At 38.3% G+C, this 16,963-nt stretch overlaps 1 protein-coding gene across 1 annotated transcript in view; it reads left to right on the top strand.

Moving 5' to 3' along the window:
• Nucleotides 1-15,046, top strand: part of LOC128737694 (exostosin-1) — a 355,143-nt gene extending 340,097 nt beyond the window's left edge. The window contains exons 9-10 of the mRNA XM_053832389.1: nucleotides 5,181-5,252; nucleotides 5,344-15,046. Of these exons, the coding sequence (XP_053688364.1) occupies nucleotides 5,181-5,252; nucleotides 5,344-5,452 (181 nt within the window). The 3' untranslated portion in view covers nucleotides 5,453-15,046. The remainder of the gene's footprint in view (nucleotides 1-5,180; nucleotides 5,253-5,343) is intronic.
• The last annotated feature ends 1,917 nt before the right edge of the window (nucleotides 15,047-16,963 follow it).

Below are 16,963 nucleotides of genomic sequence, written 5' to 3'. Positions count from 1 at the left end.
GCATCCTGGAAAATAATGATTTCTTGAACCAATCATTTTTTTTTTGTCAATGGCCAGGCCAACTGCACAGCATTTACCGCAGAGAGAATTCCAATGAATAAAGTGGAACCAGCAATAATACCAAATTCCTTGAAATCAAGGGGAAGGAAGAAAGCGTGGACCTCCCGTACCAAACGCGTCCCATGTGGATAATGATTTTTTACAGTCGTTGGGAGTGTCTTTGCTAATAAAGGTTAAATGATACTCCGGACCCTCGAGGATCAACTAATGGCATTTAGACCAGAAGCCAGGGTGCCATTGGTCAAGGATATACCGCCTTATTTTGCTTTCTGAAAATAGATAAGTCTACCAAAATATTAGTTTATACACTATAACATTTGAAAATAGAGTTGTGTGGTTCAGTGGTTGCCTAAAACTACAGTTGAAAATACAGCTTAGCTACTCAATTATACAAATTGAAGTATTTCCACGTGGAGGTGCTAGGTAGGGGCTTGGGATGGCTAAAGCTATGTTGGGCGCTTTTTTTTAGTTGCCTTCCCCATTTCATACCCGCGTAAAAACAGACCGTGTAAATTTCGAAATTCGCGTAAAAAACAATCCACGCAAAAGCAACTTCAGTGTATTTAGGTTGGGCCTTTCTAGTCCTTTTTGTATTCCAGCCGCCTTTAACTCTCTTTTCGTTTCGGCAAATCCTATAATGCATCAAAACCAAGTTAACCCTTTAAGTCCGAGCCCACACAATTGTGTAGGTGAGACATGACTACTTTTAAAAATTTTTCCTTTCTTTTCTAAACGTCGTACTTTTACATATATGGCACCAATCTCTTGTGTAAACATCGTAACTCGTAAAAAAAATAGAAAACAGCTGAAAAGAAGTTTTCTTTTGAGTTTGGATTAATTATTGTCTAGTCTTCAAAATCTTGTGAAAACAGCAAAAAGTTTTATCTGTCGTATTTTCTTATTGGATCCGTATTTCGAAATTGCTTGGATAAAAAATTATTGGTAATAAGTATTTGTAATTGATGTAATTAAAAATTTACGAGAAATAACTTTTACAACTAAGTTTTGCACATTGTTTTTCATACCTACACAATTGTGTAGGTTCGGCCTTATTGTATACCTACTTTTACCTTTACGTTCCCGCCGGGACTTCAAAAATTAATGTACTTACCGTTACACTTTTGGCTCTATCTTTACTATTTTTTGATCGATTTTTATACAACTTGTCTTCAAAGAACCACCTTAGATTGACCTTCAATGAAAAAATATATTAGCAAACGCAGTAGGATTATTTTTTCACGTCATAAGTAACAGATGAAATAAAACGAAATCTGCTGCTGCCATCTCATTTTGAGTCAGTAAGAATGAATACATTATACTGTAGAGCATTCGTTCATGCTCCACACTACGGAACTTCCGTTTAGAGTGCTACCGGAACCTAAAACTGCTCATTTATAAATTGTAAAATAATAAAGAAGTGTGGCAAATGATGTATTCAAATACGGGATTTTCTAAGACAAATTCTTGGATCAACATTTGAATGTTTTTAAGCCAATCTGGACGATCTGTTGTATTAAGGTTAGTAAAAACTTAACTTGCAAAAAGTTGCGCGTATTTCCATAGCTACGTAGCGACCGTTCCGCTGCTTCAGAAGCTGAAGTCTATGAGCCTGAAGCGATGATCTCGCTCTAAACTAAACGGGGTCAACCCTATTCAATTCTGTGGACTTCTTTACATAAAATAATTAGGTTTTGTTTTTTCATAGCCTGGCTTGGTATAGTCCAAAAAATGTTAAAAATAGGTGAAAATGAGCAAAATGGGGCACTTCCCGATGACAAACAGGAAAGCAGTGGGTACCATGCGATTCTCCGGAAAATTTTACATAAGATCACCTACATTTTATCAGCCTGCAGGCTATATCTTAATTGCATCCGTTTTTTCGGCTCGTTTTTGCCCATAGTGCAATGGTATAAGATAAGGCCGAACCCACACAATTGTGTAGGTTGCTAAATTTAGCAAACATTTATTGCAATGTGTAGAATACACTGGTTTTGGTATCTCGAGCGATAAAAAAAATGTATATTGATCCAAAAACCAAAAATATCGTGACTAAAACCCTCCGTGCTTAAAGGGTTAAAGGGCGTTCCGTTCCAGAAACGCTGTAGAAAATTACCCATTGGGTATTTTCTTTTGAAAATTTGGGCAAAAGTAGTTTAGAGTGTATTGTTTACAGTGTATTTTTCGCAAATTGGATAAAATGGCGTCAGCAACCTCGCGAATTTAATTTTGTGCAAGCACCTGGAAAATTCTCAAATCTCGCATCATGGGTGATGAGACTTACGCCGGCAGCTTCCGGGGCTACTGTTCTTCACCACCATATTTTTCCATATCTCCCAGCGCACCGCCCCCCCATTTACAAGAAACAGTGGATACCCCCACTTCTTGTCTACCAGCCACTAGCGAAACTGCTATCGGTCGAAATTCAAGATAAATACAACCCATTTTACTTATTTGAACCGCCCCTCGATGGAGAACAAACCCCCCATCTTTTATCAACCTCTCAGTACTGATTCCCTTATGTCTAGAAACATATCGGTTAAGGCGTTCTGGAGTTATGACGGAGAATACAAACATACATTGCTATTTTATTGTTTGATTTTTGATTTGATTATGATTCTTCGATTTGCAGTTTTTGACTTTTGAATTACATTTCTAATTTTTGAAATTAAATTTTTGTTTTCAGTTTTTTAATATTTGATTTTAATTTTAGAATCTTCATTTTAAATAGTTGATTTCGGGTTTTTGATATTTTGAGCTATGAATTTTAGATTTCCCGACTAGTTTTGCCAACTTTTCCGCCTTCCTCAGTTTTTGGAGATTTCATTTCATTTTTCATTGAATTTTCTTATCTGCGATCTGTTGATTGATCATTTTTATTTTATTCTTGGATTTAAGGTTTTCAATTTTAGATTTTTGTTTCTTAAATTTTAATATTTGATGTTTATTCCAAAAAATTTTAAGTTTTCTTATTTTTGATCTCGGGGCCTTTCCTATTGATTTATGATTTATGATTTATGATTTATGATTTATGATTTATGATTTATGATTTATGATTTATAATTTATGATTTATGATTTATGATTTATGATTTATGATTTATGATTTATGATTTGTGATTTATGATTTATGATTTATGATTTATGATTTATAATTTATGATTTATGATTTATGATTTATGATTTATGATTTATGATTTATGATTTATGATTTATGATTTATGATTTATGATTTATGATTTATGATTTATGATTTATGATTTATGATTTATGATTTATGATTTATGATTTATGATTTATGATTTATGATTTATGATTTATGATTTATGATTTATGATTTATGATTTATGATTTATGATTCTGATATCACTGCGCTTTTTGATTCGCAAGTTCTTGAAGATTTCTCTTTTATATTTGGTTTGTATATTTTGATTTTAATTTTGTTTAGTATAAATAGGATAGCTCTTCCTAAACTAAACCAAACAATTTCACTGAAGACAAAAGCCTTCAATGTACTAAATATGCTAAGCTACGATAAATCAATGGAATTCATAATATATTTGCAGCAGTATTTGTTTGTTCATCATAATCCGTATTTGTGATAATTTTTTTCCATTTGAACAACTTTTACGACAATTAGACCAGTTAATTTATGCAGACTTCAAATATTTACAAAAAACTCTGCTTATATAACTTTTACAAATTCTGAGTAAAAGCGCACTCTGTATTATTATATCTGTTTTATGATCACAAAGTTTGAAGTTTCCACCAACCGTGGAGTTTTCTTTACCTTTTCCTTTTTGGTTACATTCTGCTCAGAATCAATATCTGCATGTTGTTTGTCCTATTCGATATTCATACTGATCAAAGTAACATTAAAAACATAAATTGTATCCTTTGAGATACAAGCGCCGCCTTTTATTATGGGGTTCTGCTTACGAAGGGTGTTGATGGTTTACATTTCTTTATAGCCGGATGGAAGTTTCGTGGAAAGTTATTCCATGATTGTCATTCAGAGTGTCGTCGTCCCCGCGAAGGGGACTATGTTTCCATTCTGTTATGGCGGTGATAATTTTTCCTACATCCTGTTATGATTTTCGATTTAGGTACATGTCTGTTTTTCTCTCGGAAAATATTTTTTGCTTCCGTTCTGGTACTATTCAGGAGCAAAAGAGTGGTTGGTTTGTTGGTTCGGCAATTAGTGAGGTGGGATGAGCTAATATATTTGAGCGGAAGCTTTTATGTTTGTTCAGTGAACCGAAAATTTTGCTGAAAATAAATTTGCAATTATGAATTAAATTATGATCCTGCTTTCGAAATCAATATTAGGAAACTTTTCTTTAGTCGTCTTTCGGTCACCCTACAGCAACCAGGCAAGCAACCAAACTGTATCCTTTAGAGCCGAACTAATTCGTCGCTCCAACCGGTTGCTGTTTACTTTACGAGCATCTCTGACCATTCCGTATCTGAACGTACGGAGAAGCCACCACCCAACCCATTATCGGTTGGCAGGCTGGCTGGAAAATAAGGATGATACCACCGCATAACAACAACAACACCAACAATAATCCGTTCGAAACGAGAGCGTTAATGTGATACTCGAATCGGTTGGATGTAATTTGCACCCACATTGTGCTAGTTTAGATCCCGATCTGCTTTGCCCTTTCCGCTCCGGAGCAAAGCGAGCTGGACGTGACTTTGATAGTAATGATACCCTGCTAACTACCCCCTCCTCCCCAGTCCGGTTCCGGTACCTAGACTGGCTTGATTCGAAACTAACGCAGTTGGAAATGAAAATAAAGTCAAAACGACGAACGCTCCTGCTGCAGAAATCTGCAATCATAGCCAGTTGGGGGCTTGTTTTCGAACGAAGTTCAACGTAGAGGCTCTGCCAGATCATTAAAGTGAGTGGGCAATTACCTACCTGATACCTTTGCGTAGTTGCCGTAATCACTTCTAACAATGGGTGGTGTTTGTTTTCTAAATTTATGGGAAATTACGATGGAAGGTGGTGCGCTTGCTTCCTTCGTAATCTAGTTGACTTCGAGGGTAAAATTGATAATGAAAATTTTAGCTAATTCAAGGTTTTTCGTGTGAATTTATGAAACTTGTTTTCTTTTCCAGATCTCCCTGGAACGATCCGGATCATTTCATTCAACGCCAGAGTTGTCTGAATACATTTGCAGCTGTGTTTGGGTAAGTTTTCCCCGGAATTTTCAATCAACAATCAGTTACTAATAACAAATCAACCACTCGGTGGTTGTTCTTTTGTTTTGCCCCATTGCAGCTATATGCCACTGTTACGTTCCAATCTCCGACTGGACCCGGTACTGTATCGAGATTCGGTTTCGAACCTGAGGAAAAAGTATCGCCAAATCGAGCTGGTTGGCAGCTAGCGGTTCGTGTACGTTTACTAAGTCACTCTTCTTACCTGTGTATTTCCACTGCGCGCTTCACCACATCATCATCGAAACAACGGACAGCGGACATCCCGTAGTGGCAGGCAGGAAATTTATCTCATTTTTAAGGTGTCACGGGATTAAACTCGCGAGTGTGAAGTGTGGATGCCCGGCGCGACAAAAAAGGGGGAGGATTAGCTTACAAAGCTAGTAATATCAAAACGGAAGAACATCTGTAGATATACTCTACAATTAATCCATATTTTTTGTATTCAAGCTAGTGTTTTTAAAACCCGTATAGGACGACGAAAAGCAATTTTTCGGTTATGAACGAACTGAATGCAATTAGCAAATACTATAAGTCACGAAGCAGTCACACTGTGTGTATGTACAGCGGCTAAATCAATTGAGGCAAGGAGTAAATAGTTGGTTGTTAAACGTATAGATGAATGCTAACCGACAGGCCATACACAAGTCATATAAAGAAATTTCGCTTTTGAAATTAGTTTCTTCTCTGTAAATACTAGCATTCGGTAGGCCAAAAAACAGTAAGCAGAAAAATGAAACTCAGATAAAAAGGAAACAGATAAACACAGTCAGTCATATACATCAATACCTGCCACCCGGTAACCGGGGCGGAGGCAGAAAGCGAACGTTTTATCTTTTAGTGCGATAAGTAGGACAAATTATATCAAAGAACGATTGCCATCATCATTCGGATGTACCCTGGATGTGTGTGGGTGGGTGTGGATTGGTGTGGGCAAACCAGCACCTACCGGTGACGAGCCGCACCGCTCGGCTCTTCCGTGATGAAGGAGCAAAAGTTACTACACTCTAGCTGTTACGTAAATAAGTGTACACGTTAAGGACAAATATTGATTGAGATTTTTTTTACACGGAACACCGGGCAGACTAAAACAGAAGAGTTAGGGAAGGAAAGATTAAAAGGCTAAAAAACAAACAAAATAAGGAAAAGATTGAGTAGACTCAGCAGAATTGATTGCAAAAGTAAGCAGCTTTCTGAGTAACTATTTTAATTTGTGTTTTAATTTATACATGCAGCTAATTGTGTTTGAAAGGTTTTAATTTTGACTATACATAGGAAAAAAATGACTGAACAAAACATTCAACACGTGTGTGTTTGCAGCTAGGACTTTGGCCAAGATTTCTACATAATTTTATTTGTAAAAATAATGATATTCAAGAGTTTTAATTCAATGGCTAGAATAGAAGCGACATTTGTAGTTTCACAAGTTCACAATCTTGAAAGACATCAATGTTTTGATAAGGAAGAGAAATGGTAAAACGGAGAGCGTAAAATGATTGGTTTTCCGTCATGTTCAGTTATAGCTGGAAATATGAAAACACAACTGCGAAATCATCGGAGTGAAACAAAATGTTATAAGCTTGTTGTGGCGAACAAGATTTTTCGACAGATCAAAAAATTGAAGAGAAGTTCGAAAAAATGATCTTCTTATGAAGCAATATGTTGAATTTCAAGTGAACTTTTATGCTTTTGGAATTTTGGATTTTCTGAGGACTTTTGATTTTCTTTTCTAATTTTTGGGCTATAATTTTTTTACTCTTTATAACTGATGAAATTCTATTCGCGACTCGTTTCATATGTTTAGCTTTTTGGTCGTTTAGACTTTTAAACTCGCAGATTGTAGAAATTTTTGATTTTTGATTTTTGAACCACAGACTTTTGTTCTTCCTGAATCCACTTGCATATGTGTATACTTGATACAGCTCGTGGTTTATGCGTCTGCGTCACACTCCATTTTTCTTTTTACTACCGCCAAAGCGCAGAATCGCAGAATTTAATGCCTAAAAATCCCAAGTACCAGTCGATCAGCTTACTTCAGCGTCCATGATTAATGTCTGTACAGGGCCATCGGGAGGAGTAGCGTTCTGCACTCCCAATCTCGCTGCTTCCCGTCCAAAAGACCTAAGCATCTTCCACCGCCCTACAGTTGATTCCGATGATATCGACGTCATCCGCAAAACCAAGAAGCAAGATTTCGTGATGATTGTAACGTTCCTTTCCACGTTTGCTTTTTGTATTGCACCTTCCAAGAAAATGTTGAATACCAGGTTAGCGAGTACATCCCCTTGCTTCAGTACATCCAACATCACGGAAATGGCTGAGGTCCCACTCGGTATTCTGACGGACGATTTTAACCCATTCAACGCCGCACTAATCAGCGTAATTAGTTTCGTCGGAAAACCATGTTTTAGCGTTATTTTCCACAGCACATTTCGTTTGACTGAATCGTACGCCGCCTTAATGTCCACAAACAGATGATGAGTCTACTGATAAGTTGTACTCTCGGAACTCGTTAAGTAATTAAGGCAGGGTATACATCTGATCCATTGTGGAGCGACTATCACGAAAACCATCTTAGTACTTGCCGACGAAGAACTCCGCTAATGGTCTCAGTCTACAGAACAGGATACGAGAAAGCACCTTATAGGCAGGACTGAGCAATATAATCCGTCGATAGTTTTTACACTCGAGTCTATGTCCTTTTTTGAAAATAGGGAAAATGAGGTCATCCAATCACTCATCCGGCATTTATTTTTCCTCCCAGATCCTGAAAATGATCCGGTGGATTGCTCCGTACAGCCGCTCGCTCCACACTTTTACAAGGTCAGCCGGGATACCGTGCTACCGTTTTTCGGCCCACTGGTTGCCTTCCTAACATTTTCCTGTGTTGGTGGCTCCACAGCTTGGCCATCGCTCCTATTTCTCATCCTGCTTCTGCTGATCTCCGTGTATTCAACTCTCAATTCAACAGCTTTTGTCAGTAAGTAGGTTGCTATCTGGCGTATTCTGCCGCCACGCCATCTGCCGTCAACCGCTGGATGTCGCGCGATTCTTATACACGACGAGATAGTAGTCAGAATCGGTATTTGGTTCACGAAAAGACCGTACATCGATGACATTCGAAAAGTGTCGACCGTTAAACAAGACATGATCGATATCTGAGAGCTAGAGTCCCCATTTGGATGCCTACAGGTGTGTTTCCGATTTTTCAGACGTGGGGTGTAGGTGCTACAGACGGCCATTAGCCTGGCTGCGGTGAAGTTTATGACCTTCAGACCACTATCGTTGGTAGACAGATGAAGGCTATGTCTTCTAATGACAGGACGGAAGAATTGCTTGCTCCCGATCTGCGCGTTTGTCGCTACGATGATGATTTTCACGTCATGTTTTGGGCACTCTCCATAGGTCCTCTCTAGTCTATGATAGAACTCGTCCTCAACATCCTTGCGGGATACCGGGTTTCACATTCAGCCACTCACTTCAAGACAGATGCTGTTTGAGCCGCTCCCGTCTGGGCAACGAGGATTTAGGTTCTACTACACCTCCTTCTATCTATGTCTTTCCACGTTTTGACAATTGGCACTGTCATACCAGTCGTTCCGCTGATTTTATGCCACCAACCCGGTGCAAGTCTGTGCACCGGCTATGTCCAATGTATTCCAACATTCCTCGAGAGGTGCTTCGTCCAGCTCGTCTGCTTCCGGCAGGCCAGCTTTGAGTATATGCGCGTAGTTTACGACGACACAAGGCTGCTTCAGTCGCGCGAGATTCAACCGAGTCTGACGTCGATACCGAATGTTGTTAACATCTGAAAGCGTTGGGCTCATCGGCACCTCGTTAGGATCTGACGCCAATGATATCTGAGAAGTACCGGCAACCGATCGAAACGTGATCGAACTGTGGTGTTTCTGTCTGATTTGCTGATTTCCACATGTACTTGTATAGGAGTTTATACTGGAAGAAGATACTACTTATGGCCAAGTTCTTGAAAGCGACAAAGTCGATAAGTTTTGGGCCCATTTCATTGGTCAGCTGGTGCACCTTTAATCCTTCAACCACCGGTTTGTATTCCTTCGCCTTGTTGACCGGAGCGTTGAAATACCCGTTGAAACTGCGCATATAATTGCTCCTTGTCATCATCGGAACGTCCGAGGTGAAGGATGATGCTTATATTGAAGAAGCGCCCCTTGATTCTCAACCTGTACTTTCGACGCCGATTGGCCCCCATTCACTCAGCACTCCGTTTCTCCATCTCGCGTGTCCTGAAATCAAATAAAAAAGAAGAATTCTTTTTTATTTCATTTTAGGTTTCGTATTCTACTAAGACGCTCCAAAAACTTTTGTCATGTAGTGTGTATTGCCGTTGAGTGATAGGCAGTTCTACGTCCCGTTTTATTCCTGGCCTGGGCTCACCACTGCGACCAGTAAAAGTTGATCTATTGGGATACTGCTCGGTAGTTTACTGTAATCTGTACTGTATTTCTTTTTGCTCTAATCGATGTTGGGTTAGTGACATGCTTTTTATTAATGTTATACATGCTTGTGTATTACGTTTTACCCTTCTTTCAAAGGTTACTCTAATTTACCCACCTCATTCCTCACACGCCAGTGCTATCTTCAATTATAGCCGTCCCTGCGGGATTCTCCAATACGTTCAACTGACCACTATACTAACTGCAAGTGTGGTCAGATTTTCAAAGTGGTTTCATCCAGCTAATATAGAACATAACATGAATGGCTCGTTTTCACAAGATTCGAACCGACGACCACTCGCTTGTCAAAGCGGACTTGCGATCGGCTACAGAGCGTTCCGTTTTTCGTCGTACATTACGTATTGATTTTTGATAGTGGCGAATTGCAAGGCTTGCGGCACGAGATCCCTGTCTCACTAACGAAACTCAGAGAGCCCTCCTTTGTTGTCATGCTTGGTTGTCAACGGGGTTCAGTTACCCGATCTTCACTAAGCTTGTTCGTATTCCGGCCGGTACCATAAGGCGCAGGATCCTTTAATGCCTATAGGTGGCATGGCACCGACTGTACTGTACACTCAAGTCTTTTTACACGGTTTATTTTTACGATTTTTGAATTAACACGGTTTTTTTATGACGATTTTTGAATTAATACGGTGTATTTTTGACGTAGAACTACGTTTTACGGCATGGGGTCAATCCAAAATTTCAATTCAAGCCAGCGTTACGGAAGAATGAAAGATTTTGAACGCTAATAGCTCTTCCAGTTTAAAACGGATTTTAATGATTCGTATACCATTCGATTCATAAAAGATGCAACAATTGTATGGCATTCTTGAAAAGATTGTTTTCCAGTCGTCCAGTCGGCACGGGTGACCATTACATACACCAAGTTTGTGGCTGCTGCTGGTGTTGTTTCAAGACATAGAAGCAAAACTAACTTGCAGCGGTTGTGCAGTTCCGCCGTCTTGCCATGTAAAATCTGAGAACTAATCGCTGCAACTTTCCACTTCAATCTTAAATGGGATATCATCGCCTAAAAATTTATTGTACAAGCTTCACTTTCGATCGTGTTTTTTGCTTGTTACATTCGTTTTTGGCATCATAAAATAGCTGACCTACCAAAAATACGATGCAATTTATTAAGCAAGATAACACTATTATGTTATTTGTTTTTTCTACCTTTATTCTATTTTACGCTACACATAGATCAATATGGTGTAAAAGTACAAGGTATACAGCCCTACGGGTTGTACGAAAGGGTGACGTAGGACTATGTCAGATCATTAGATCAAAGACTAATGTTAACTGCATTTATGGCATTTGTACGTTTATAAGAATCTGTGAGTGCCATTGTTTAAGTGGATGTTTAAAAGAGAAGAGCGCCCCTCCCAGTTGGCCTCGAGGTAAGACGCTTGTCTAATAAGCCAGTCGTCGTATGTTCGAATCTCGGCTGGAAGAGGCCTTTAGAATCAATAGGATCGTAGCACTGACCCCGCACTGTCCTGTATTCTAACAGCTGGTTGCGAAGTCTGTCGTATAAAAACAGAAGGTCAAATTTCGATAACGGAATTAGCACCCAGGCTTTGCTTTTTAAAAGAGAAGAGCGAAATATTCAGATTAAATTCTTCATCGAATGCAATGGTGGATTTGAAAATACGTGAACGGCGATTCATAAGCCTGCAACCATCGAGACATAGACATTTCTTTTAAAACTCACTTGAGTGCATCATAAAGGTTGAAATAGTAATGAATGACCAGCCTACAGATTATTGTATTAAATATGATTATGCGTAGCTTGACATGTTTCAATAATCTTACGTTAACGCTTATGGCCTTTAAAAGGGCCATTGGTTACAAATAACGTTAAAGCCAAAGCACGTTCATCGCAAATATGACGTGCATTCGAATGTGCTTCTCTTTTGACATGAATGGCAACAGGCACGTAAGTTAGCGGCGTCGTTCCACTGTCTTTTGCTTCGAGAACGTTTTACTAGTTTACTTTCACATCTTACCGCTTATTACATAGCAGAAAATATGGCACATACGTAAAAATTTCTGTTTTATTTGTACGAGAGTCCTTATCATCTTACCACAGGGGTGAGAGGTCTCAAACCATCATAAAATCAATTCATGCCTCCAAAAACCTCCACATGCCAAATTTGGTTTCTTTTGCTTGATTAGTTTTCGAATTATGAGGAAATTTGAATATTATTTGTATGGGAGCCCCCATTCTTAAAGAAGGGAGGGGTCTCAATTCACCATAGAACATTTTTTTGCCTTCTGTAACCCCCATATGCCAAATTTGGTTCCATATGCTTGATTAGTTCGAGATTTATGAGGAAATTAGTATTTCATTTGTAAGGAAACTCCCCTCTTAGAAGTGGAAGGGGTCTCAGTACACCATAGAAAAAATTCTAACCTCCAAAAACCCCCACATTCCATATTTGGTTCCTTTTGCATGATTAGTTTTCGAGTTATGAGGAAATTTGAATATTATTTGTATGGTAGCCCCCCTTTCTAAAGAGGGGAGGGGTCTCAATTCACCATAGAAAAAAATTTTGCCTTCTGAAACCCCCATATGCTAAATTTGGTTCCATTTGCTTGATTAGTTTTCGAGTTTTGAAAAAATTTGTGTTTAATTTGTATAGGAGCCCCCCTCTTACGCCCTCCTTAAAATTGCTCTCTTATCCCCCTATAAAATTGCTGGTCATTTTATCTATCCAACGACATATAAATTGTTCAGTTTCGTTCAGTAGTTTAGTAGTTCTTAGCATTTGAAATCTTTCATTCAAACGTTACACTTCTATTTTCGTTTTCACAAAGTGCTACCCAGTCCCAGTATAGTAAACAAAGACGTAGTCCTACGTCAAAATTCTTTTTTAATATTCAAAGTTTTCCGCAAAAACCAGCCTAACGTAGTTCCACGCCAACTACGCGGTCGTGTTTGAAACACAACCTTTCTGATTTTCATGACGCTTTTTGAAATAACGCGGTCTTTTATATCATTTTTCGAATTAACGCGGTTTTTTCAGCGATTTTTAAATTCGACCGGTTTTTTGGTGGTTTTGAATTAACGCGGTTTTTTACGTCGATTTTTGAATTAACACGGTTTATTTTATGACGATTTTTGAAATAACGCGGTTTTTTATATCATTTTTTGAATTAACGCGGTTTTATTTAACACGGCCCCCGTGTAAAAAAAGACTTGAGTGTACTGTCATTTACCAGCCCAATGCACAGTGGTCCAAACAGCGAAATGCGTGATCGTGTGATATTGCGCCGGAACGTGAAGTTTTTCGCATGTAGTGTCTTTAGGAATATTTCTTGGTATAACAAGCCCCTTCTTGTGAGAGAGATCTTTGGATGATTAATTCCCTTTAAAGTGAGATACGAAATTTATTTTCTCGTATATTTGAGATGCAGGTTTGGTACTTTTAGCAAAGTTGTAGTAAATATCAATACAAACAACTTTGTCAAAGACATCATACTTATATTTCTTCATGGAAATTATCAATGAAGCGTTATTCATGGACAAACCCTTCACCAGTTTTTAAACCCTGACTTATACTGGTCAATTTTTACGTGTTCATAGTGTTCTAGAAAGTTGTTTATCTTGCTAAAATCAACGTTTCTGTAGAACATTATTATATGTTATTTTCTAAAGTTTCGGAGATTTTGAGCTATTTTGGTAAAAAATAGTACTTTTTGAGGCATGGTGGCAGATCAAACAACTCCTATTTAAAAGTACAACAAAAAACCTGTAAAAGCAAGTGTCAATTGACTGAATCTGTTTGTATCCTCAAAAGTTATAGTTGTTTTAAAAATCCATCTCAGTCATGTTTACAGAACAATTAAACTGTACTTCGTAATCGCTTTCTAACAAGTTAAGTTAACAATAATTTTTTCGCTGATTTCCGATTCGAACTTTTCGTATTGTATCAAATTCAAATCGGAAGAAAAATCAATGTGTAAGAATCGAAATTTCATAGTAAAATTACCGAAATTCCGACCGAATTCATGGAAACCCCCACTGAATCCTATCTCTCGATTTAAACATTGCTTTAAATACTCATTTTAGTACTACCTTATGATCACCCATAATGCAATAATCAATTACTCATGATGTAAATACAATTTTTAGTTAGAAAACTATTTCAAAATGGCCAACGAGTCTGTAGCTGCAAATCACCGCGATACCGTGCATCGCCCGAATCACGCCCGGAACGATATCCTTTCTGTTCTTTCCATAAACCAAGTTCCGGCAAACGAAACGATTGCCATAAGCCATAAGTCATTCTCGAAGTCCTTATAACAAGCAATGATTTTGTAACAATACTGCTAGCATCATTTTTAAAGCCAAAACAAATAGAAGAAGTTAGGGAAAAAACACATTACCAGTGTCATGAAAAGCAATCGAACGAAAGACCCCGACGCGACGCGTGCCGGGGTCGGGGTGTGTCATGTATAGGGTTAGGTTTTTTTTCCAATGCAAAGAATAGAATGCCGAAAGTTCGAGCACGTGCGACAAGAGAGAGAGAGTAAGAGAGAAAAAAAGAGAAACAAAATGGTGCCGTTTGATACGATTAGTCCGGTAGGTTAAACTAGTGATTATTGAAATTGATTATTGAAAATAAAACAAAGGAACTAACTGTAGTTAAACTGAAATTTAATACAATAAGCTCGTGCAGAGATTCGTGAGATTTCAGAAATCAAAACAAGCTTAGCTCTGAACATAGCCGAATGTGCAAGTGACACATGTGAACACTGAAAGAAAGCCTAAATCTCGACCTAGTCGTCGATCGAAGTCGGTAGTCGCGGCCGAATCAAGAGTTGAGAAAAGCTAAACGCACCGGACGTCTTCCAATCAGCCGTCTTTCAGTTGGATTTACGATAGTATTGCGAGTATTGAGTCAACTTCAATCGAAAGTTGAAAGCATAGCGCAATAGTGAAGAAAAAAAAAACTAAAACGCAAAATTAAGTCACACATTGAGAAAGGTGAGAAGAAACGAACGAGAACTAGTCAACCGCGAATCAATCAAATCAATTCCAAACCATATCCATACCTTGACGAACGACAAGGTAAAAAAAAAACAACAACAACATAGAAACGAAAACTGCAATAACTGAGTGTAGTAAATCTTTACCCTAACCTAGAAAGAGAAATTGAATGCGACAAACTAACCGGATCGTATAACTATAGATACACAGCAACAATATCAATCCACCCAAAAAACGTGGAATCCATACTTATCCGCTTAGAACCGTAGACAGTCGTTAAACCAAACAAAAAACAAAACAAAACAAACAATCAATGTGCGTGTCACCAAAAATAAAGTTTACTGTGAAACGCTTTCCCTGCAAGCGAATGAAGAACTGGTTTATTACCGTTTTAGACAGACAGCTGTGTAGAGAAAAAAACCTAATTTCGGTACGATTTTTGATACCAATTGTCAATGTTTGTTCTCGCGCTAATTAGAGTTTTCTGTCAAACTGGGATTTTGCTAGAAACGTGACCAAAATTTAGAAGAGCCCCCCCATCGATTGGTAAAACAGACAAAAAATAGTCGACCTTTTTTTCCCCGTTCCAGTAAGAATCAAACAATTTTCAATTAATGTTATAGTTCACCAACATTCGCGTATCATCATTTGGCTAAACAAAAACGAAAAATGTTTTCAACAAATCATAAAAACTGTCAGCTGCGAGTGCGTGTCGGAAAATGCAGAAAATTGGTTTATTGATACGAGAGTTCAGCAAATGGGTTTCACACGTTAACAAGAGAGGTGGGGAATAAATCACAATTCGCTGCTTGTGTTTTCGGACCAACAAATACAAAACCATTAATTCAGTCCGTTGCGGTCGAATCAATAAAGTTCCACAACTAAAAGCAAAAAAAAGTTATTCTCGTGGCTTGCAACCAGTAAACACGGAGGGAGGTGTGTACTGTGATTCAGTGTGAAATGACTCGGATTGATTGTGGCATGCAAAAGTGTCTTTTTCTTACACCTTACACCATGGTACTTGCTTTCCGGTCCACCCTCCCTTGCCCAGTGAAGCAAAACAAAACAACAACGATGATATGACGACATTATTCAATTGACCAATTTCATTGGAAAACCCCAGTTACATAATTTGGCAGCCATTCTGGCTGCTTTTCCCTTTCGTCACCGTTTTGTGGTTGGGCGTTCCGAGTGGGAGGGTAAAAGATAATATTATTATTTTGTGTTGCTACGGTTTCTGAGTTAGGTTTGTTGGATAGTTTTTTCTGATCTTTTTAGTGGTCAATATGACACGTGAACATTAAAATTGTTTAATTTGCCCTTGATTCGCCACTGACATAATCAATCGTTCAAGAGTGAAACGCTTCATGTGCTTGCCAAGGGGGGAGAAATTTCGCCCTTTGATCACCAAAATCGTGTCGACGTACCTATTTCTCACTAGCAGAGCTCCAGAGACTTTGACATTTACAAAATTGTTTACTTTCGGGACATCAACTTTATCTTGGTTTATTGGAATCCATGGAAAATGACTGAATTATAAGCGTGCAAACAACTTTTCATTACATGTTCATTTCTATTTTTTCTGGGTTGATATAGAAAACCAAAATCTAGTTCTACGTAAAAAAATAAAAAGACGGCTTACCGAAAAATCCTGAATATTTTTTCGCCATCCGATTTCCGTTGTTCAATATTTTTTAGCTCAGAATCTTCCGTACATGGCCCCAGAGTTTCGCTTTAAGCGATTCAAAAAGCCAAAAACTGTTACCCGTTGAATTTTCGAGAATGTTGAATCACTTAAATGAACGGAGCAAAATCAGAAGTTGAAACTTTCTTTCCGGACGAAGTCTGTTTCCTACTTGATTCCTCTGTTTGCAGATGACACGGCGTGATTGTTTGTTTGCAATCTGCATGCTCATCGCTTTCAGGTTGCCCGTAGTGTTGACACTTTGCGCTACTTTGGGGCATATTTTACGTGTAAGGGCGAAACGCCCTTCCAAGGGTACATTTCTGACAAAACGAACTGTTTTCGTTTCCAAAATTCGCCAATGTTGAAATTGAACTTTTTATGATAATTTTTGACGTAAGACCACGTCTTTCAGGAAGGTAGCTGGTATAGGGTGTCATACCAAAAAATCTTTCTCGAAAAGTGGTCAGGTTTTGAACGCTAATAGCTTAGTGGTTTCCCGAACGATTTTCAATATTCTTACACC

This window comes from Sabethes cyaneus, chromosome 2, assembly GCF_943734655.1.
Source record: "Sabethes cyaneus chromosome 2, idSabCyanKW18_F2, whole genome shotgun sequence".
In the NCBI taxonomy this organism is placed as follows: Eukaryota; Metazoa; Arthropoda; class Insecta; order Diptera; family Culicidae; genus Sabethes; species Sabethes cyaneus.
Note: the sequence above shows the minus strand (reverse complement) of the source record. Positions and strands in the feature narration are given on the sequence as shown.